This window comes from Catharus ustulatus, chromosome 35 (genome assembly GCF_009819885.2).
Source record: "Catharus ustulatus isolate bCatUst1 chromosome 35, bCatUst1.pri.v2, whole genome shotgun sequence".
Taxonomy (NCBI): Eukaryota; Metazoa; Chordata; class Aves; order Passeriformes; family Turdidae; genus Catharus; species Catharus ustulatus.
The window spans coordinates 1590210-1612665 of NC_046255.1; the positions used below are offsets into that span (position 1 = coordinate 1590210).

General features: G+C 46.3%; 1 protein-coding gene across 1 annotated transcript in view; it reads right to left on the reverse strand.

The window, feature by feature from the left end:
* The window catches only part of U2AF2 (U2 small nuclear RNA auxiliary factor 2), a 29850-nt gene extending 14098 nt beyond the window's left edge, over window positions 1-15752 (reverse strand). Inside the window, exons 1-7 of the mRNA XM_033084006.2 lie at window positions 15610-15752; window positions 14063-14198; window positions 12052-12081; window positions 11305-11408; window positions 9830-9981; window positions 4395-4511; window positions 1146-1284 (exon numbers count right to left, since the gene is read on the reverse strand). Coding sequence (XP_032939897.1) covers window positions 1146-1284; window positions 4395-4511; window positions 9830-9981; window positions 11305-11408; window positions 12052-12081; window positions 14063-14198; window positions 15610-15658 — 727 coding nt within the window. The 5' untranslated portion in view covers window positions 15659-15752. The remainder of the gene's footprint in view (window positions 1-1145; window positions 1285-4394; window positions 4512-9829; window positions 9982-11304; window positions 11409-12051; window positions 12082-14062; window positions 14199-15609) is intronic.
* Window positions 15753-22456: the final 6704 nt, after the last annotated feature.

Genomic DNA, 22456 nt, shown 5'->3' on the forward strand with positions numbered 1-22456 from the left:
TTTCAGGGATTTTTTTGGGGTATTTTTTTTGGGTTTTTTCCATGGATTTTGGGTTTTTTTGGGGTCTCTCACCTGGCACATAGACAGAGGGGTTCTCAGACATGCCAGGCAGGGGCTGGGGCATTTTTGGGGACAATTTTTGGGGACAATTTTTGGGGATAATTTTGACAATAATTTTATTTTCGTGGGGATTTTTAGGGATAATTTTAATGATAATTTTTTTTATTTTTTCAGGGATTTTTTTGGGGGTTTTTTTGGTGTAATTTGGGTTTTTTTGGGGCTCTCACCTGGCACATAGACAGAGGGGTTCTCAGACATGCCAGGCAGGGGCTGGGGGATTTTGGGGACAATTTTTACGATAACTTTAACGATAATATTTTTATTTTTTGGGTGATTTTTTTAGGATTTTTTTGGGGTTTTTTTCAGTAATTTTGGGTTTTTTTTGAAGGTCTCACCTGGCACATAGACAGAGGGGTTCTCAGACATGCCAGGCAGGGGCTGGGGGATTTTTGGGGATTTTTTTTACGATAATTTTAACGATAATATTTTTATTTTTCAGTGATTTTTTCAGTGATTTTTTTGGGGTTTTTTGGTGTGATTTGGGGTTTTTTTGAAGGTCTCACCTGGCACATAGACAGAGGGGTTCTCAGACATGCCAGGCAGGGGCTGGGGGATTTTTGGGGATAATTTTAACAATAATTTTATTTTTGTGGGTATTTTTGTGGGGATTTTTTTGGGGATTTTTTGGGGGATTTTTTTGGGGTTTTTTTCAGTAATTTTGGGTTTTTTTGAAGGTCTCACCTGGCACATAGACAGAGGGGTTCTCAGACACGCCAGGCAGGGGCTGGGGGATTTTGGGGATAATTTTGATGATAATTTTAACGATAATTTTTTCATTTTTTGGGTGATTTTTTCAGGATTTTTTTGGGGTTTTTTTTATGGATTTGGGGTTTTTTTGGGTCTCTCACCTGGCACATAGACAGAGGGGTTCTCAGACATGCCAGGCAGGGGCTGGGGGATTTTTGGGGATTTTTTATGACAATAATTTTGACGATAATTTTATTTTTGGGTGATTTTTTCAGGGATTTTTTCAGGGATTTTTTTGGGTTTTTATTCAGTAATTTTGGGTTTTTTGGGTGTCTCACCTGGCACATAGACAGAGGGGTTCTCAGACATGCCAGGCAGGGGCTGGTAGTCGTGGGGCCGGCGGATTTTCAGGGACTGCCCCTGGAAGATGATCCCGTCGAACGCCATGGCCTGGGTGGTCTCGTCCACCGAGCGGAACTGGGGGAAAAAACAAAAATTTGGGGTCAGGAAGAGACAAAAAAAACCAAAATTTGGGGTCAGGGGGAGACAAAACACACCTGGGGGGCCCAAAAATGGGTCTGGGGGGTCAAAAAATGGGTCAGGGGGGTAAAAAAACCCAAAATTTTGGGGTCAAGGAGAGCCAAAAAATCACAACTTTGGGTCAGGGGGAGGCAGAAAATCACAAATTTGGGGTCAGGGGGAGACAAAATGGGTCTGGGGGATCAAAAAATGGGTCAGGGGGGTAAAAAAACCCAAAATTTGGGGTCAGGGAGAGATAAAAAATCACAAATTTGGGGTCAGGGAGAGACAAAATGGGTCTGGGGGGCAAAAATTTGGGGTCAGGGGGGTAAAAAAATCACAAATTTGAGGTCAGGGGGAGACAGAAAATCATAAATTTGGGGTCAGGGGGGTAAAAAAATCCCAAATTTGGGTCAGGGGGTAAAAAATCCCAAAATTGGGGTCAAGGAGGGTAAAAAAATCACAAATTTGGGGTCAGGAAGACAAAAAAATCACAAATTTGGGTCTGGGGGACCAAAAACTCCAAAATTTGGGGTCAAAGAGCTCCAAAAATTCACAAATTTGGGTCAGAGAACCCTGAAAAATCACAAATTTGGGGTCAGAGAGAGACAAAAAATCACAAATTTGGGTCAGGAGGGTAAAAAAAAAACAAAATTTGGGGTCAGGGAGAGATAAAATTCACCTGGGACACCCAAAAATGGGTCTGGGGGGCAAAAAAATCACAAATTTGGGGTCAGGACCCCCAAAAAAATCCCAAAATTTGGGTCAGAAAACTGAAAAATCCCAAAATTTGGGTCAGGAACCCATCTGAAAAATTTGGAGGAATTTTTTCCAAAATTTGGGAAAAATTTTTGGTGTTTTGAGGGAAAATCCTCAGTTAATTTGGGTGAAATTTGTGGGAATTTGGGGCAGAATTTGGGATAAATTTATGGGAATTTTTGGGCTGATTTTGGGATGAATTTCCTGAATTTCAGATCAGAATTTGGGTGAAATTTGTGGAAATTTGGGATGAATTTATTGCAACTTTTGGGCTGATTTTGGGAACAATTCCCTGAATTTCAGATCAGAATTTGGGTGAAATTTGTGGAAATTTGGGATGAATTTATTACAATTTTTGGTGTTGATTTTGGGAACAATTTCCTGAATTTCAGATCAGAATTTGGGTGAAATTCCTGAAAATTTGGGATGAATTTATTGCAATTTTGGTGCTGATTTTGGGTTGAATTCCCTGAATTTTAGGTCAGAATTTGGGTGAAATTTGTGGAAATTTGGGATGAATTTATTACAATTTTTAGTGTTGATTTTGGGAACAATTCCCTGAATTTTAGGTCAGAATTTGGGTGAAATTTGTGCAAATTTTGGGATGAATTGATGGGAATTTTTAGTGTTGATTTTGGGATGAGTTCCCTGAATTTCAGATCAGAATTTGGGTGAAATTTGTGGAAATTTGGGATGAATTTATTGCAATTTTTGGGCTGATTTTGGGAACAATTCCCTGAATTTTAGGTCAGAATTTGGGTGAAATTTGTGCAAATTTGGGATGAATTTATGGGAATTTTTGGTGTTGATTTTGGGATGAATTTCCTGAATTTTGAGGCAAAATTTGGGTGAAACTCCTGGAAATTTGGGATGAATTTATTGCAATTTTTAGTGTTGATTTTGGGATGAATTCCCTGAATTTTGAGGCAAAATTTGGGTGAAATTCCTGGAAATTTGGGATGAATTTATTGCAATTTTGGGGCTGATTTTGGGATGAATTCCCTGAATTTTAGCTCAGAATTTGGGTGAAATTTGTGGGAATTTGGGGCAGAATTTAGGATGAATTTATGGGAATTTTTGGGCTGATTCTGGGAACAATTCCCTGAATTTTAGGTCACAATTTGGGTGAAATTCCTGGAAATTTGAGATAAATTTATTGCAATTTTTGGGCTGATTTTGGGAACAATTCCCTGAATTTTAGATCAGAATTTGGGTGAAATTTGTGGAAATTTGAGATGAATTCATTGCAATTTTTTGTGCTGATTTTGGGAAGAATTTCCTGAATTTTGAGGCAAAATTTGGGTGAAATTCCTGGAAATTTGAGATGAATTTATTGCAATTTTTGTGCTGATTTTGGGATGAATTCCCTGAATTTTGAGGCAAAATTTGGGTGAAATTTGTGGAAATTTGGGATGAATTTATTGCCATTTTTGGGCTGATTTTGGGTTGAATTCCCTGAATTTCAGATCAGAATTTGGGTGAAATTTGTGGAAATTTAGGATGAATTTATTGCAAATTATGGTGCTGATTTTGGGAAGAATTCCCTGAATTTTGAGGCAAAATTTGGGTGAAATTTGTGGAAATTTGGGATAAATTTATTGCAATTTTTTGGCTGATTTTGGGATGAATTCCCTGAGTTTTGAGGCAAAATTTGGGTGAAATTCCTGAAAATTTGGGATGAATTTATTGCAATTTTTGGGCTGATTTTGGGAAGAATTTCCTGAATTTCAGATCAGAATTTGGGTGAAATTTGTGGAGATTTAGGATGAATTTATTGCAATTTTTGTGCTGATTCTGGGATGAATTCCCTGAATTTTAGCTCAGAATTTGGGTGAAATTTGTGGAAATTTGGGATGAATTTATTGCAATTTTTGGGCTGATTTTGGGTTGAATTCCCTGAATTTTGGTTCAGAATTTGATGAAATTTGTGGAAATTTGAGATGAATTTATTACAATTTTTAGTGCTGATTTTGGGATAAATTCCCTGAATTTTGAGGCAGAATTTGGGTGAAATTTGTGGAAATTTGGGGCAGAATTTAGGATGAATTTATGGGAATTTTTGGGCTGATTTTGGGAACAATTTCCTGAATTTCAGATCAGAATTTGGGTGAAATTCCTGGAAATTTGAGATGAATTTATTACAATTTTTAGTGTTGATTTTGGGACGAATTCCCTGAATTTTAGGTCACAATTTGATGAAATTTGTGGGAATTTTGCCCAGATTTTTGTGCTGATTTTGATTTTTTTGTGTTTTTTCCCTCCCCCAGCCCCCAAATCCCCTGAATTCCCCCCAAAATTCCCAAATTCACCTCGAGGAAGGCGAAGTTCTTGTCCTGGTTGATCTGCACGGCCAGGACGGGGTTCCCTGGGGCCTGGGTGAGCCCCCCCAGGCGCATCTGGGCGTTGAAAAAATCCATCATTGCTTCCTAAAAATAAATATAAAATAAATTAAATTAAACATAAAATAAAAATATAAATTATTCTGGGGTTAAACACCAAATCTGGGCGTTGAAAAAATCCATCATTGCCTCCTGAAATAAATATAAAATTAAATTAAAATAAAAATAAAATAAAAATATAAATTATTCTGGGGTAAATAAATCAAATCTGGGGTTAAACACCAAATCTGGGCGTTGAAAAAATCCATCATTGCCTCCTGAAAATGGAATAAAAATAAAATAAATTACATTTTGGGGTTAAACACCAAATCTGGGCGTTGAAAAAATCCATCATTGCTTCCTAAAAATGAAATAAAAATAAAAATAAATAAATATAAAATAAAAATTAAAATTATTCTGGGGTTAAACACCAAATCTGGGCGTTGAAAAAATCCATCATTGCTTCCTGAAATAAATATAAAATTAAATTAAAATAAATATAAAATAAAAATATAAATTATTCTGGGGTTAAACAGCAAATCTGAGCGTTGAAAAAATCCATCATTGCTTCCTAAAAATAAATATAAAATAAAAATAAATTAAATTAAAATAAAAATAAACATGATCTGGGGTTAAACAGCAAATCTGGGCGTTGAAAAAATCCATCATTGCTTCCTGAAAATAAATATAAAATAAAGATATAAATTATTCTGGGGTTAAACACCAAATCTGGGCGTTGAAAAAATCCATCATTGCCTCCTAAAATAAACAAAAATTAAATTAAAATAAATATAAAATAAAAATATAAATTATTCTGGGGTTAAACACCAAATCTGGGCGTTGAAAAAATCCATCATTGCTTCCTGAAAATAAATATAAAATAAAGATATAAATTATTCTGGGGTTAAACACCAAATCTGGGCGTTGAAAAAATCCATCATTGCCTCCTAAAATAAACAAAAATTAAATTAAAATAAATATAAAATAAAAATATAAATTATTCTGGGGTTAAACACCAAATCTGGGCGTTGAAAAAATCCATCATTGCCTCCTGAAATTAAATAAAAATAAAATTAAAATATAATTAAAATAAAAATAAACATGATCTGGGGTTAAACAGCAAATCTGGGCGTTGAAAAAATCCATCATTGCCTCCTAAAAATAAAAATATAAATTATTCTGGGGTAAAAAAATTAAATTTGGGGTTAAACACCAAATCTGGGCGTTGAAAAAATCCATCATTGCCTCCTAAAATTAAATAAAAATAAAAATATAAATTATTCTGGGGTTAAACACCAAATCTGGGCGTTGAAAAAATCCATCATTGCCTCCTGGAATTAAATAAAAATAAAATTAAATTAAATTAAAATAAAAATATAAATTATTCTGGGGTTAAACACCAAATCTGGGCGTTGAAAAAATCCATCATTGCCTCCTAAAATAAAATAAAAATAAAAATATAAATTATTCTGGGGTTAAACAGCAAATCTGGGCGTTGAAAAAATCCATCATTGCTTCCTAAAAATGAAATAAAAATAAAAATATAAATTATTCTGGGGTTAAACAGCAAATCTGGGCGTTGAAAAAATCCATCATTGCCTCCTGAAAATAAATAAAATAAATATAAAATAAATATAAAATAAATATAAACATTATTCTGGGGTTAAACACCAAATCTGGGCGTTGAAAAAATCCATCATTGCCTCCTAAAATAAATAAAAATAAAATAAAAATAAATATAAAAATTATTCTGGGGTTAAAAATCAAATCTGGGCGTTGAAAAAATCCATCATTGCTTCCTAAAAATAAATATAAAATAAAAATATAAATTATTCTGGGGTTAAACAGCAAATCTGGGCGTTGAAAAAATCCATCATTGCTTCCTGAAATAAATATAAAATTAAATTAAAATATATATAAAATAAAAATATAAATTATTCTGGGTTAAAAAAATCAAATTTGGGGTTAAACACCAAATCTGAGTGTTGAAAAAATCCATCATTGCTTCCTGAAATTAAATAAAATAAAATAAAATTAAATTAAAATAAAAATATAAATTATTCTGGGGTTAAACACCAAATCTGGGCATTGAAAAAATCCATCATTGCCTCCTAAAATAAATATAAAATAAAAATAAATATAAAATAAAAATATAAATTATTCTGGGGTTAAACACCAAATCTGGGCATTGAAAAAATCCATCATTGCCTCCTAAAAATAAATAAAAATAAAAACAAAATAAATATAAAATAAAATAAATTACATTTTGGGGTTAAACATCAAATCTGGGCGTTGAAAAAATCCATCATTGCTTCCTAAAAATAAAATAAAATAAAATTAAATTAAATTAAAATTAAAATAAACATGATCTGGGGTTAAACACCAAATCTGGGCGTTGAAAAAATCCATCATTGCTTCCTAAAAATAAATAAAATAAATATAAAATAAAAATATAAATTATTCTGGGGTAAAAAATCAAATCTGGGCGTTGAAAAAATCCATCATTGCTTCCTAAAATAAACAAAAATAAAATAAAAATAAATATAAAATAAAAATAGAAATTATTCTGGGGTTAAACAGCAAATCTGGGCGTTGAAAAAATCCATCATTGCCTCCTAAAATAAACAAAAATTAAATTAAAATAAATATAAAATTAAAATATAAATTATTCTGGGGTTAAACATCAAATCTGAGCATTGAAAAAATCCATCATTGCTTCCTAAAAATAAAATAAAATAAAAATAAATTACATTTTGGGGTTAAACACCAAATCTGGGCGTTGAAAAAATCCATCATTGCCTCCTAGGATTAAATAAAAATAAAAATAAATAAAATTAAAATAAAAATAAACATGATTTGGCGTTAAAAAACCTCAAAAAAATTCTAAAAAAATTCCAAAAAAATTCCAAAAAATCCCCAAAAAATTCGAAAACTCCCAAACCCCAAATAACTCTTCAAAGTCCCTGAGTAACTCCAAGAAAAATCCAAATAAATCCCAAAAAAATCCCAAAAAACCCCCCAAAAAACCTCGAAAAAACCTCAAAAAAATCCCCAAAAAATCCCAAAAAAATTTCAAAAAAATCTCAAAACTCCCAAACCCCAAACAACTCTTCAAAATCCCTGAGTAACTCCAAGAAAAATCCAAATAAATCCCAAAAAAACCCCCCAAAAATAAAAAAAAATTTAAAAAAAGTCCAAAAAAAATCCAAAAAAATTCCAAAAAAAATCCAAAAAAATTCCAAAAAATCCAAAAAATCCCCAAAAAAATCTCAAAACTCCCAAACCCCAAACAACTCTTCAAAACCCCTGAGTAACTCCAAGAAAAATCCAAATAACCCAAAAAAAATCCAAAAAAACCTCAAAAACCCTCGAAAAAACCCAAAAAAAACCCCAAAAAATTCCAAAAAAATCCCCAAAAAATCCCAAAAAAATCCCAAAAAAATCCCAAACCCCAAACAACTCTCCAAAACCCCTGACTAATTCTAATAAAACCCCAAATAACCCCAAAAACCCCCAAAAAAATCTAAAAAAAACCCTAAAAAATCCCCAAAAAATCCTAAAAAATTCAAAAAAAATCCAAAAAAAATCGCAAAAAATTCAAAAAAAATCCCAAAAAAATTCTAAAAAATCCCTAAAAATCCCAAATACCCCAAATTTCCCTCACCCACCTCAGTGATGCCCAAGGGGACGTTCCCCACGTGTAGCCTCCTGGTTCAGCTGTGCCGCAAACCCCAAATAACCCCAAAAAAATCCCAAAAAAATTCAAAAAAATCCCAAAAAAATCTCAAAAAAATTCCAAAAAAATTCCAAAAAAATTCCAAAAAAATTCCAAAAAAATCCCTAAAAATTCCAAAAAATCCCAAACTCCAAATAACTCTTCAAAGTCCCTGAGTAACTCCAAGAAAAATCCAAATAACCCCAAAAAAATCCAAAAAAACCTCAAAAACCCTCGAAAAAATCCCAAAAAAATCTCAAAAAAATTCCAAAAAATTCAAAAAAATCCCCAAAATTCCAAACCCCCCAAACCCCAAATAACTCTTCAAAATCCCTGATTAACTCCAAGAAAAATCCAAATAAATCCCAAAAAAACCCCAAAAAAATCCCAAAAAAATCGTAAAAAATTCAAAAAAAATCCAAAAAAAATAAAAAAAAATCCAAAAAAAAAATCGCAAAAAATTCAAAAAAAATCCCAAAAAACCCCCCAAAAATCCCAAAAAAACCCCAAATAATCCCAAACAACACCCCACCCACCTCAGTGATGTCAAAGGGGATGTTGCCCACGTGGAGCCTCCGTGCCTGCCGCGTCATCTGTGCCGCAAACCCCAAATAACCCCAAAAAACCCCCCAAAAACCCCCAAATAAACCTCAAAAAAATCCAAAAAAATTCCAAAAAAATCCCTAAAAATTCCAAAAAATCCCAAACCCCAAATAGCTCTTCAAAATCCCTGAGTAACTCCAAGAAAAACCCAAATAAATCCAACAAAAACCCTATAAAAACCCAAAAAAAATCCAAAAAAAATCCAAAAAAATTAAAAAAAAATCGTAAAAAATCCCAAAAAAATCCCAAAAATCCCAAAAAATCCCAAAAATCCCAAACAACACCTCACCCACCTCAGTGATGCCAAAGGGGACGTTCCCCACGTAGAGCCTCCGTGCCTGCCGCGTCATCTGTGCCGCAAACCCCAAATAACCCCAAAATAACCCCAAAAAACCTCAAAAAATTCCAAAAAGAAACCCAAAAAAATTCCAAAAAAATTCAAAAAAATTCAAAAAAATCCCAAAAACATCTCAGAACTCCCAAACACCAAATAGGTCTTCAAAACTCGTGATTAACTCCAACAAAAATAAAAAAAAATCCCAAAAAAACCCCCAAAAAATCCAAAAATATTAAAAAAAAATCAAAAAAAATTCAAAAAAAACCCCAAAAAATCCCAAAAAAATTCTAAAAAATCCCAAAAAAAATCCCAAAAATCCCAAACAACACCTCACCCACCTCAGTGATGCCAAAGGGGATGTTCCCCACGTAGAGCCTCCATGCCTGCCGCGTCATTTGTGCCGCAAACCCCAAATAACCCCAAAATAACCCCAAAAAACCTCAAAAAATTCCAAAAAAATTCAAAAAAAATCCCAAAAAATTCCAAAAAATTGCAAACCTCAAAAAACTCACCAAAACCCCTAACTACCCCAAAAAATCCCCAAAAAAATCTAAAAAAAAACCCCCAAAAAATTTTTAAAAATCGCAAAAAATTCAAAAAAAAATCCAAAAAAATTCAAAAAAAACCCTAAAAAAACCCAAAAAAAATCCCAAAAAAACCCCCAAAAAATCCCAAAAAAATCCCAAAAAACCCCAAATTTCCCCCACCCACCTCAGTGATGCCAAAGGGGATGTTGCCCACGTAGAGCCTCCGTGCCTGCCGCGTCATTTGGCTGCCGACCACAGGCACCGGCGTGGGGGTCACGGCCAGGCCATCGGGGGTCATGGTGGGCAGCAGGGCCGTGGCTGGGATCTGACCTGCAGCTGGGGGGGGGAACAGAGATTGGGGGGTCACACAGGGGTCACAGGGGTCACACAGGGGTCACACAGGGGTCACAGGGGTCACACAGGGGTCACAGGGGTCAGGGGTCACGGCCAGCCCGTCGGGGGTCATGGTGGGCAGCAGGGCCGTGGCTGGGATCTGACCTGCAGCTGGGGGGGTAAAACACAGATTGGGGGGTCACACAGGGGTCACACAGGGGTCACAGGGGTCACACAGGGGTCACACAGGGTCACACAGGGGTCACAGGGGTCAGGGGTCACGGCCAGGCCGTCGGGGGTCATGGTGGGCAGCAGGGCTGTGGCTGGGATCTGACCTGCAGCTGGGGGGGGAAAATAGAGATTGGGGGGTCACACAGGGGTCACACAGGGGTCACAGGGGTCACACAGGGGTCACACAGGGGTCAGGGGTCACAGCCAGGCCATCGGGGGTCATGGTGGGCAGCAGGGCTGTGGCTGGGATCTGACCTGCAGCTGGGGGGTAAAACACAGATTGGGGGGTCAGAGAGGGGTCACTGGGGTCACACAGGGGTCACAGGAGGGACACAGTGGGGTCCTGAGGAGATTTGGGGGTCACAGGGAGGGTCTGGGGAGGTCACAGAAGGGTCTGGGGGGGTCACAGAGGGGTTTGGGGGAGTCCTGAGTGGATTTGGGGGTCCTGAGGGGTCACAGAGGGGATTTAAAAGGGGTCTGGGGGGTCACAGAGGGGTTTGAGAGGGGTCACAGAAGGGTCTGGGGGGTCACAGAGGGGCTCTGAGCGGATTTGGGGGTCACAAGGGGGGTCTGGTGGGTCACAGAGGGGTTTGAGGGGGGTCCTGAGGGGTCACAGAGGGGTCCTGAGGGGATTGGAGGGATCACAGGGGGTTCCTGAAGGAATTTGGGGGGTCACAGGGGGGTTTTCGGGGTCACAGAGGGATCTGGGGGGGTCCTGAGAGGATTTGGGGGGTCACAGAGGGGTCACAGAGGGGTCACAGAGGGGTCACAGAAGGCTTTGGGGGGATCCTGAGGGGTCCTGAGGAGATTTGGGGGGTCACAGGGGAGTCTGGAGGGGTCACAGGGGGGTTTGGGAGGTCACAGAGAAGTCCTGAGGGGGTTTGGGGGGGTCACAGAGGGGTTTTGGGGGTCCTGAAAGGATTTGGGGGGGTCCTGAGGGGATTTAAAGGGGTTCTGGGGGGATCACAGACAGGTTTGGGGGGGTCCCTGTGGATTTTGGGGGGGTCCCTGTGGATTTTGGGGGTCTCAGGGGGGTCCCTGTGGATTTTGGGGGGATGTTGGGGGTCCCAGGGGTAATTTGGGGAGGGGGCTCACCCTGCATGGCCTTGTACTGCATGGGGGTGATGTGCTCGAAGCCGGGGGGGGGCACATCCCAATATTTCCGAATTTTCTTTTTCTTCTCGTGCCGGGGGGAGCGGCTGGGGGGGAGCAAAAGGGGGAATTTGGGGAGGGGGCAGCACCCCCTGGACCCCCAAAAAACCCCCAAAAAATATCCCAAATAGCCACCAAAAGAACCCAAAAAAATCCAAAATATCTACCAAAAAAAATCCCAAAATATCCCAAATATCCACCAAAAAAACCCCAAAAATATCCCAAATATCCACCAAAAAAACCCAAAATATTCCAAAACTCTGCCCAAAAAACCCAAAAAATCCCCAAAAAATATCCCAAATATCCACCAAAAAAACCAAAAAAAATCCCAAATATCCACCAAAAAAACCCCCAAATATCCCAAACCCCCCCTCAAAAACCCTCCTAAAAAAACCCCAAAAATAAAAAATAAATCCCCCCAAAACCCCCAGAAATCTCCCCAAAAAATCCCACAAACTCCTCCCCAAAAATCCCTCAAAAAATCCCCCAAAAAAACCTCAAAAAAACTAAAAAAAGTCCCAAAAATTCCCAAAAAATAAAAAAAAATCCTAAAAAATCCCCCAAAAATCCCCAAAAAATCCTCAAAAAATCCCCAAAAAAATCCCAAAAATCCCTAAAAAAATCCCAAAAAATCCCCAAAAAATTCCCCCAAAAAAATCCCAAAATATCCCCCCCAAACCCCCCACTCACCTCAGGGGGCCCGAAAGGCTCAGGGGGGACCTGTGGGAAGGGGAGGGGGGGGTTAGAAGGGCTGAGACCCCTCCCCAAATTGGGGCTGGGGGCGTCCCACCCTGACCTGGGGATCCCACCCCCATTTTTTGGGGGCTCCCATCCCCATTTTTGGGGGCTCCCATCCTGTTCCTGGTGTCCCCAGGGCCATTCCTGGTGTCCCCAAGGCCATTCCTGATGTGTCCTGGTGTTTTCCTGGTGTCCCAAAAGGGATCCTGGTGTCCCCAGGGTGTCCCCATCCCATTCCTGGTGTCTCCCTGGTGTCCCCATCCCATTCCCACTGTCCCCAGGGCCATTCCCAGTGTTTTCCCAGTGTCCCCACAGTGTCCCCATCCCAATCCCAGTGATTTCTCAGTGTTCTATCCCCAATCCTGGTGTCCCCAAGGCCATTCCTGATGTGTCTCACTGTTTTCCTGGAGTCCCAAAAGGGTTCCTGGTGTCCCCAGGGTGTCCCCATCCCATTCCTGGTGTCCCCCTGGTGTTTTATTCCCATTCCTGGTGTCTCCCTGGTGTCCCCATCCCAATCCCAGTGATTTCCCACTGTTCTATTCCCAATCCTGGTGTCCCCAAGGCCATTCCTGATGTGTCTCACTGTTTTCCTGGTGTCCCAAAAGGGTTCCTGGTGTCCCCAGGGCCATTCCCGGTGTCCCCATCCCAATCCCAGTGATTTCTCAGTGTTCTATTCCCATTCCTGATGTCCCCAAGGCCATTCCCAGTGTCCTCACAATGTCCCCATCCCACTCCCAGTATCTCCATCCCAATCCCAGTGATTTCTTGGTGTTCTATTCCCATTCCTGGTGTCTCCCTGGTGTCCCCATCCCATTCCCAGTGTCCCCAGGGCCATTCCCGGTGTCTCCCTGCTGTCTCCCCAGTGATTTATTCCCACCCCCAATCTTTTATTCCCACTCTCAGTGTCCCCATCCCATTCCCGGTGCCTCATTCCCATTCTACCTGTCCCATTCCCGGTGTCCCCATCTCACTCCTGGTGTCCCCTCGGTGTCCCCAGGGCAAATCCCGGTGTTCTGTTCCCTTTCCTGGTGTCTCCAGGGCCATTCCTGGTGTTATATTCCCAATCCCAGTGTCCCCCTGGTGTTTTATTCCCATTCCTGGTGTCTCATTCCCATTCCTGGTGTCTCATTCCCGGTGTCCCACCCCCATTCCCAGTGGTTTATCCCATTCCCGGTGTTTATTTTACCGGCGCCGCCGGCGGTCGCGGCTGACGCTGCGCTGGTCGCGGTTGTGTCCCCGTTATCCCACCCCCATTCCCGGTGTTTATCCTGTTCCCCGTGCGTTACCGGCACCGCCGGCGGTCGCGGCTGACGCTGCGCTGGTCGCGGTTCCATCCCCCATTATCCCATTATCCCATTCCCGTTATCCCACCCCCATTCCCGGTGTTTATTTTACCGGTGTCACCGGCGGTCGCGGCTGACACTGCGCTGGTCGCGGTTGTGTCCCCGTTATCCCACCCCCATTCCCCGTGGTTTATCCCGGTGGTTTATCCCGTTCCCCGTGCGTTACCGGCGCCGCCGGCGGTCGCGGCTGACGCTGCGCTGGTCGCGGTTGTGTTTCTCCATTAACCCATCCCCATTCCCGTTATCCCACCCCAATTCCCGGTGGTTTATCCCCGTTACCGGCGCCGCCGGCGGTCGCGGTTGACGCTGCGCTGGTCGCGGTTGTGTCCCCGTTATCCCACCCCCATTCCCGGTGGTTTATCCCGGTGTTTATCCTGTTCCCGGTGTTTTATCCCCGTTACCGGCGCCGCCGGCGGTCGCGGCTGACGCTGCGCTGGTCGCGGTTCCGTTCCCCATTATCCCACCCCCATTCCCGGTGGTTTATCCCGGTGTTTATCCCGTTCCCCGTGCGTTACCGGCGCCGCCGGCGGTTGCGGCTGACGCTGCGCTGGTCGCGGTTGTGTCCCCGTTATCCCACCCCCATTCCCGGTGGTTTATCCCGGTGTTTCCCCGTGCGTTACCGGCGCCGCCGGCGGTCGCGGCTGACGCTGCGCTGGTCGCGGTTGCGGCGCTCGCGGGAGCGGCTGCGCCGTTTGCGGTCGCGGCTGCGGGAGCGGCTGTGGGAGCGCTTGCGGTGCCGGTTCTCCTTGTCCCGCTCTGCAAACGGAACCACGCGGGTCAGGAAACGCAAAATGAGCAGAGAAAAACAGAAATTGTACAGGAAAAAATAAATTCTACAGAAAGAAACAAAATTTTAAATAAAAAACCCAAAAATTCCACAGAAAAAAACAAAATCCTACAGAAAAAACCAAAATTCTACAGAAAAAATCAAAATTCTACAGAAAAAAACCAAAATTTTACACAAACCAAAATTCTACAGAAAAAACCAAAATCCTACAGAGAAAAACCCAAAAATTGAAGAGAAAAAAAACCCAAAAGTGCACAGAAAAAAATCCCAAAAATTGCACAAAAAACCCCAAAATTCCACAGAAAAAAACCCAAATTCTACAGAAAACACCCAAAACCCACAGGAAAAAAAAAAAACAAGTTGCACAGAAAAAAACAAAGTTCTACAGAAAGAAACAAAATTCTAAATTAAAAAAAACCCCAAAAGTTCCACAGAAAGAAACCAAAATTCTACAGAAAACCCAAAGAACTGCACAGAAAAAAACAAAATTCTACAGGAAAAACCCAAAATTGCACAGAAAAAAACCCCAAATTTCACCAAAAAAGAAACAAGTTGCACAGAAAGAAATAAAATTCTACAGAAAAACCCCCAAATTCCACAGAAGAAAACTAATTCCATAGAAAAAAAAATCAAAATTCTACAGAAAAAACCAAAATTATACAGAAAACTCAAAAAAATGCACAGAAAAAAGATTAGAATTGCACAGGAAAAAACCCAAATTCAACAGGAACAAAATTCTACAAAAAAAACCCAAAAATTCCACAGAAAAATCCCAAATTCCACAGAAAAAAATCCCAAATTCCATAGAAAAAAACCCAAAATCCCACAGAAAAAAAACCCAAATTCCACAGAATATAATCCCAAATTCCACAGAAATTTAACGCCAAATTCCACTCAAATTAACCCCAAAATCCACCCAAATTAACCCCAAAATCCCACTCAAAGTAACCCAAAATCCGACCCAAATTAACCCCAAAACGCCCCAAATCAACGCCGAAATCCCCCCCAAAAAATCCCAAAAAATAACCCTGAACCCCCCTCCCCAAATAACCGAGACCCCCCCAAATTAACCCCGAAACCCCCCAAAAACCCCCCAAAAATCCCCCAAAATTCGGGGGAACCCCAACTTTTCCCCGGGCCTCCCCTTTCTGTGGGGAGACCCCCCCCAAAAAACAAAAATAAAACAAACGGGGGCATCCCTCAATTTGAGGGGGGGTCACCCCAAAATTTGAGGGGGGAATCAACACCGGGACCCCCCTCACGGGGAGGAAGGGGAGGGGTGAGGGGGATGCGCCCCCCCCCCCAATATGGGGGGTCCCTCGTGAGGGGATGGGGGGGGGTTTGTGTGGGGAGGGGGGGGCGGGGCGCGGCCGCCGGTACCTTGCTTGTTCTCGTTCAGCTGCCGCTCGAACTCGTCGAAGTCGGACATGGCGGCGGGATCGGCGCGGCGCTCCCGGAGCCCTGGCGGCGCCTCCCGGCCCCTCCCGGTGCCTCCCGCTCGCTCCCGGCCCCGCTCAGGCCGCGGCGGCTCCGTCCGCGCTCGGCTGCGCTCGGCCACTTCCGGCCGCGCTTCGCCACTTCCGGCGCCGCTCGGGCCGCGCTCGGCTCTTTCCGCCGCGCTTCGGGGGCCTTTCCGCCTCGATTCGGCTTTTTCCGCCGCGCTTCGCGTTTTTCCGTCAGCGCTCGGGTTTCTCCGTCGCGCCTCGCTGCTTTCCGCCGGTGCTCGGCGCTTTCCGAGCTCGCCGTTCTCGGTCGCTGCTCGCCGCGCTGCGGGCACGCTCGGATCTTCCCCGTCGCTTTTCGCCGCTTTCCGCCGCCCTTCGGGGCACTTTTAGCCGCTTTCCCTCACTTTCCGCCGCTTTCCGTCCCCGCTCCTCCCCTACGTCACTTCCCGCTCAACTTGCGGCCGAAGCCCGCCGGTAAAACCGGGAATGGATGGCGCCGCCCCCTCCGGTTTGGCACCGCCTCTTTTCCCCTGATAGCCCCGCCCCCTTTCCGTGCTGACCCCGCCCCTTTCCCCCTCAGCGCCGCTTTTGGCGGGAAACGGGAGCGGTGAGGGCGCCCCCTGCCGGCCCCGGTGCCACCGGGAGCGTGCCCCGGGAATTCTCGCGGGAATTGCCCAAATCACGCGGGATTTACACAAACCACGCAGGATTCACCCAAATCTCGCGGGATTTGCTTCAGTTTATTCCCCTCTTTTTGGGGCGCTTTTTTTTCGGGTTAAAAATGGGGAAAATGGGGAAATCCCGAACCCAAATTTCGGGAGTGGTCTCCGGGAGGGTGCAGGGGTGGGGGAGGTGATGCCCCCTCCCCATTTTGGGATTTTTTTTGGGATTTTTCGTCTCTGTCCGGGTCCGGCTCTTGCGCGACGCTCCCCGAGCTCCCCCGGCCCCGCCCGCGCCCGCCCCAGGGAGCGTCGGAAAATTCCGAGCCCCGAAAAATCCCGAAAAACAACCCCGAGGACCCGAATTTTTTGGGGGTGGGGGCGCAAAACCCAAATTTGGGGGAGGGGGGCTCAGCCCTCCCTGGGGGGATCACGGGTGGGGTGGGGGAGGGGGTGGAGGGAGAGGGCGGAACTGGTGAGCGCGGGCGGAGTTTTCGCCCGGAACACAAACGCTGCGACACCGGCTCGGGGTTTTTTTAGTTCCCCTCCCCCCCCCCAGCGCCCCCCGCCCCCACCGGGACCCCGGAGCGGAGCCCCCCCCCCCAAAAACCGCCGGAGGAGCCCCCCAGGAGCGGAGCCCCCCATGAAGGGGAGCCCGGGTCGGAGGTAATGGGGGGAGGGGGGGAAATTGGGGAGGGGGCTCGGGGGAGGAAGGGGCGGGGACCCCCGAGAGCTCACCCCCCCCAAAATCCCCCCAGGATTTTGGGACCTGACCCCTCCCCCAAAACCGGGACTCCTCCATTCCCTCGCCCCCCCCCCCCTTCCATTTTTGGGACCCCCAAATCTTCACAGAACCCCCCAGGGGACCCCCAGACCCTCCCCCAATTCACGGGACACCCTCAGCGATCTCCACCGCCACCCTCGGGGACCCCAAAATCCACCCCGAAATAACCCAGAGACCCCCCCCCCCCCCAAAGGACCCCCGGAACCCCCCCAAAACCCCCCAAAATCACCCCAAAAATGGGGGAAACCCCACCTTCCCCCTCCCCAAAAACCCACGGAGGGGGGGATGAAAAAGGGGGAGGGGCTCCCCTGACCCCTCCCCCCGTTTTTTTCTCCTCTCTCCGCAGCCCCCCCCGCCCCTCCCCCCCACCCCGCCCCCTCCCCTTCCCCTCCCCCCTCGGGGGTGGGGCGGTACCTGTTGATTGACAGCCAGGGCCTGCCCTACACGGTGCTGGTGGCCACTTCCGGTTCCTGTGCCACTTCCGCTTCTTGTGCCACTTCCGGTTCCGGCTCCTGTACTGGTCTCAGTGCAACTTCCGGTTCCTGTTCTGTTTCCGGTTCCGGTTCTTGTCCCGGTTCCGTTTCCGGTTCCTGTCCCGGTTCCGGTCCTGGTTCCGGTTCCTATCCCAGTTCCGGCTCCTGTCCCGGTTCCGTTCCCGGCCCGGTTCCGGTTCCGGTCCCGCCGGGCCGGGCTCGGTTCTGGTGCCCCGAGTGCGGGCGCTGCTTCGCGTACCTGTCGTACCTGCGGCGGCACCGCATCGCGCACTCGCCGCTCAAACCGCACCTGTGCCGCACCTGCGGGAAGCGCTTCAAGCGGGCCTCGCACCTGGAGCGGCACCGGGGCACCCACGGGGGAACCGGAACCGGAACCGGGACCAGAACCGGAACTGCCTCGCACCTGGAGCGGCACCGGGGGACCCACGGGGGAACCGGGACCGGGATCGGAACTGGGATCAGAACCGGGACCGGAACCGCCTCGCACCTGGAGCGGCACCGGGGCACCCACGGCGGAACCGGAACTGGGACCGGAACCGGGATCAGAACCGGGACTGGGACCGGAACCGCCTCGCACCTGGAGCAGCACCATAGGACCCACAGGGGGAACAGAACCAGAACCGGGACCCGAACCGGGACTGGAACCGGAACCACGTCGCACCTGGAGCGGCACCGGGACAAGCACGGGGTCACTGGGACCAGAATCGGGACCAGAACCGGGATTGTGACTGGGACTGGAACCGGAACCAGGACTGGGATCAGAACTGGGATCGAGACTGAGACTGGGACTGAGACTGGAACCAGGACTGGAACTGAAACCAGAACCGGAACCAGAACCGGGACCAGAACCGGGACCAGAACTGTTATTGGAACCGGGACCAGAACCGGGACCAGAACCGGGACCAGAACTGGGATCAGAACCGGGATTGGGAGTGGGATCAGAACTGGGACCGGAACCAGAACCAGCATCGGAAGCGGGACTGGGATTGGGCCTGGTGTTGGAACTGGGACTGGGATCGAGACTGGGACTGGGACCGGGGCTGAGACCGGAACTGGGACCAGAACCGGGACTGGAACTGAAACCAGAACTGGGACCAGGACTGGGATCGAGACTGAAACTGGGACTGGAACCAGAACTGGGACTGGAACCAGAACTGGGACTGGGGGTCCCAGCTCGATGTGAATTTTTTTTTTTTTTTTTGCAATCATTAAACCACTGACCTCTGACCCGCTGACCTCTGACCCACTGACCACTCGCTAATGACCTCTGACCGCTGACCCAGTGACCCCACTGACCTCTGACCCCAACCCAACCAAACCGGCTGGACCACAGAGATGGGAGGGGTGTGAAAGAGACCCCAAAAAACCCCAAATCAACCAAAATAAACTGCAAGAAACAACAAAAAATAACCCCAAATAAAACCAAAAATAACCCAAAATAAACCCGAAAATATTTAAAAAATAGCCCCAAAAAATCCCCAAAATCAAGCAAAATAAACCCAAAACAACCCAAAAATAACCAAAAAATGGCCCCCAAAATCCCCAAAACCAACCAAAATAAACGCAAAACAACCCAAAAATAACCAAAAAATAGCCCCAAAAACCAGCCATAAATAACCCCAAATAAACCCAAAAATAACTCAAAAGTAGCCCAAAAATAATAGCCCCCAAAATCCCCAAAATCAAACAAAATAAACCCAAAATAACCAAAAAATAATGGCCCCCAAAATCCCCAAAAACAACCAAAATGAACTCAAAAGTAACCCAAAAATAAACCCAAAAATAACCAAAAAATAGCCACAAAATAGCACCAAAAAACCCCAAAACAGCCCCAAATAAACCTAAAAAAAGCCAAAATAAACCCCAAAATCCCCCAAAACAGCCCCAAAAAAACTCGAAAAAATAACCCCAAAACGCCCGGACCCCTAAAACAGCAAATTTCCTTCAAATTCCCCCAAAATTCCCCTAAAATCCCGAAAATCCCCAAAAATCCTCCCCCGGAGCGCAGCGCCGCCATCGCGGGGGGCGGGGCAAACCCTGAGCATCGGAAGTGACGTCACGGTGACGTCACTGAGGGGGCGGGGAAACCCCCCCCGAGGGCCGGGAATCGCGGATTTGGGGCGAAAAAACCGGGAATTGGGACAAAAAACCGGGGAGCTGGGAACCAAAATCCGGGAATTCGGGGTGAAAATCGGGAATTTCGGGAAAAAAAACGAAATTCAGGGGAAAAAAACCGAAAATTTCAACCCAAAAACGGCAACCCCGCACCGAAAAACTGCGGTTCCGGCGCTTTACGACACCCCGGGTCACGTGCTTTACGGCGCTCCCTAGCAACGGCGTTTGCGACACTCCCGTGCTTTACGGCGGCCCCTAGCAACGGCGTTTACGACACTTCCGTGCTTTACGGCGGTCCCTAACAACGGCGTTTACGACACTTCCGTGCTTTACGGCGGCCCCTGGCAACGGTGTTTACGACACTTCCGCGCTTTACGGCGCTCCCTAGCAACGGCTTTTACGACACTTCCGCGCTTTACGGCACTTCCTAGCAACGGCTTTTACGACACTTCTGTGCTTTACGGCGCTTCCTAGCAACCGCTTTTACGACACTTCTGTGCTTTACGGCGCTGCCTAGCAACGGCTTTTACGACACTTCTGTGCGTTACGGCGCTCCCTAGCAACGGCTTTTACGACACTTCTGTGCTTTACGGCGGTCCATAGCAACGGCGTTTACGACGCTTCCGTGCTTTACGGCGGCCCCTAGCAACGGCGTTTACGACACTTCCGTGCTTTACGGCGGTCTATAGCAACGGCCTTTTACGACACTTCCGTGCTTTACGGCGACCCCTAGCAACGGCATTTACGGCACTTCCGCGCTTTACGGCGCTCCCTAGCAACGGCTTTTGCGACACTTCTGTGCTTTACGGCGGTCCCTAGCAACGGCGTTTACGACACTTCCGTGCTTTACGGCGCCCCCTAGCAACGGCGTTTGCGACACTTCCGTGCTTTACGGCGCCCCCTAGCAACGGCGTTTACGACACTTTCGTGCTTTACGGCGCTCCCTAGCAACGGCTTTTACGACGCGTCCGTGCTTTACGGCGCTGCCTAGCAACGGCTTTTACGACACTTCCGAGCTTTACGGCGCTCCCTAGCAACGGCTTTTACGACGCGTCCGTGCTTTACGGCTCTGCCTAGCAACGGCTTTTACGACACTTCCGTGCTTTACGGCGGTCCCCCGCAACGGCGTTTACGACACTTCCGTGCTTTACGGCGCCCCCTAGCAACGGCGTTTACGACACTTCCGTGCTTTACGGCGGCCCCAGCAACGGCTTTTACGACACTTCCGTGCTTTACGGCACCCCATAGCAACGGCTTTTACGACACTTCCGTGCTTTACGGCGGTCCCCCGCAACGGCGTTTACGACACTTCCGTGCTTTACGGCGCCCCCTAGCAACGGCGTTTACGACACTTCGGTGCTTTCCGGCGCTCCCTAGCAACGGCGTTTACGACACTTCCGTGCTTTACGGCGCCCCCTAGCAACCGTTTCCTCCCCCCAAAAAAACCGAATTTCCCCCCAAAATTTCAACATTTTACTCCAAAAATCCCCAAATTTGTCCCCTCCCAAAAAGTCCCTGAATTTTCTCCTGAAAAACTTCAAATTTTACCCCAAAAATCCCCAAATTTTCCTTCATCACCTCCAGCATTGGCACCACCCCAAAACCCCCCTCCCCAAATAAACCCCCCCCAGCTGCAATTAATTAATCCTTGATTGCTCTTTATTGATCAGCACAAAATGGGGGGAGGGGGCTGGGGATGGTTTGGGGGGCTCCTCCCCTTTTTTGGGTAAATTTGGGGGGTCCCTGGGGGTTTTTTTGGGGTCCCCTCCCCATTTTTGGGTAATTTTGGGGATTTTTTGGGGTCACAGGTAATTTTTGGGGGGTCCCTGGGGGTCTCCTCCCATTTTTTGGGGTCCCTGGGTGTTTTTTTGGGGGTCCCCTCCCCATTTTTGGGGGTCCTGAAGTTCCTTAGGGGGGTCCTGGGGGGGTTTTGGGGACCTCTGAGCTGGGGGGGTCACGGGGAGGGGGCTCCTGGGGGGATTTTGGGGAACCCTGAGGGGTTTTTGGGGGGTCCTGGGGGGATTCTGGGGGGTCCTGAGGCTTTTTTTGGGGGCTCTCCCTTTTTTTAGGGGGGTCCTGAGCAGTTTTTGGGGAACCCTGAGGGGTTTTTGGGGGGTCCTGGGGTTTGTTTTTGGGGGTCTCCCCCTGATTTTGGGACCCCTGATGGATTTTTGGGGGGTCCTGGGGGGATTTTTTGGGGGTCTCTCCCGTTTTTTGGGTTTCCTGGGGGATTTTTGGGGGGTCCTGAGGGGTTTTTGGGGGGTCTTGAGGGGTTTTTTTGGGGATCTCCCCCATTTTTTGGGGTCCCTGGGGGGTTTTTTTTGGGGTCTCCCCCATTTTTTGTGACCCTTGATGGATTTTGGGGGGGTTCTCCCCCTGATTTTGGGTTTCCTGGGGAGTCTCCCCCATTTTTTGGGGTTCCTGGGGGGTCTCTGGGGCCATTTTTAGGGGGTCTTGGGGGGTTTTTGGGGGGTCCTGAGGGTTTTTTTTGGGGTCTCCCCCATTTTTTGGGTTTCCTGAGAGATTTTTTGGGGGGTCTCCTCCCCTTTTTGTGAACCCTGATGGATTTTTGGGGGGGTCTCTTCCTTTTTTTGGGTTTCCTTGGGGGTCTCCCCCTGATTTTGGGGTCCCTGGGGGGTTTTTTTTGGGGTCTCCCCCATTTTTTGGGACCCCTGAGGATTTTTTTGGGGGTTCTCCTCCTCTTTTTGTGACCCCTGATGGATTTTTAGG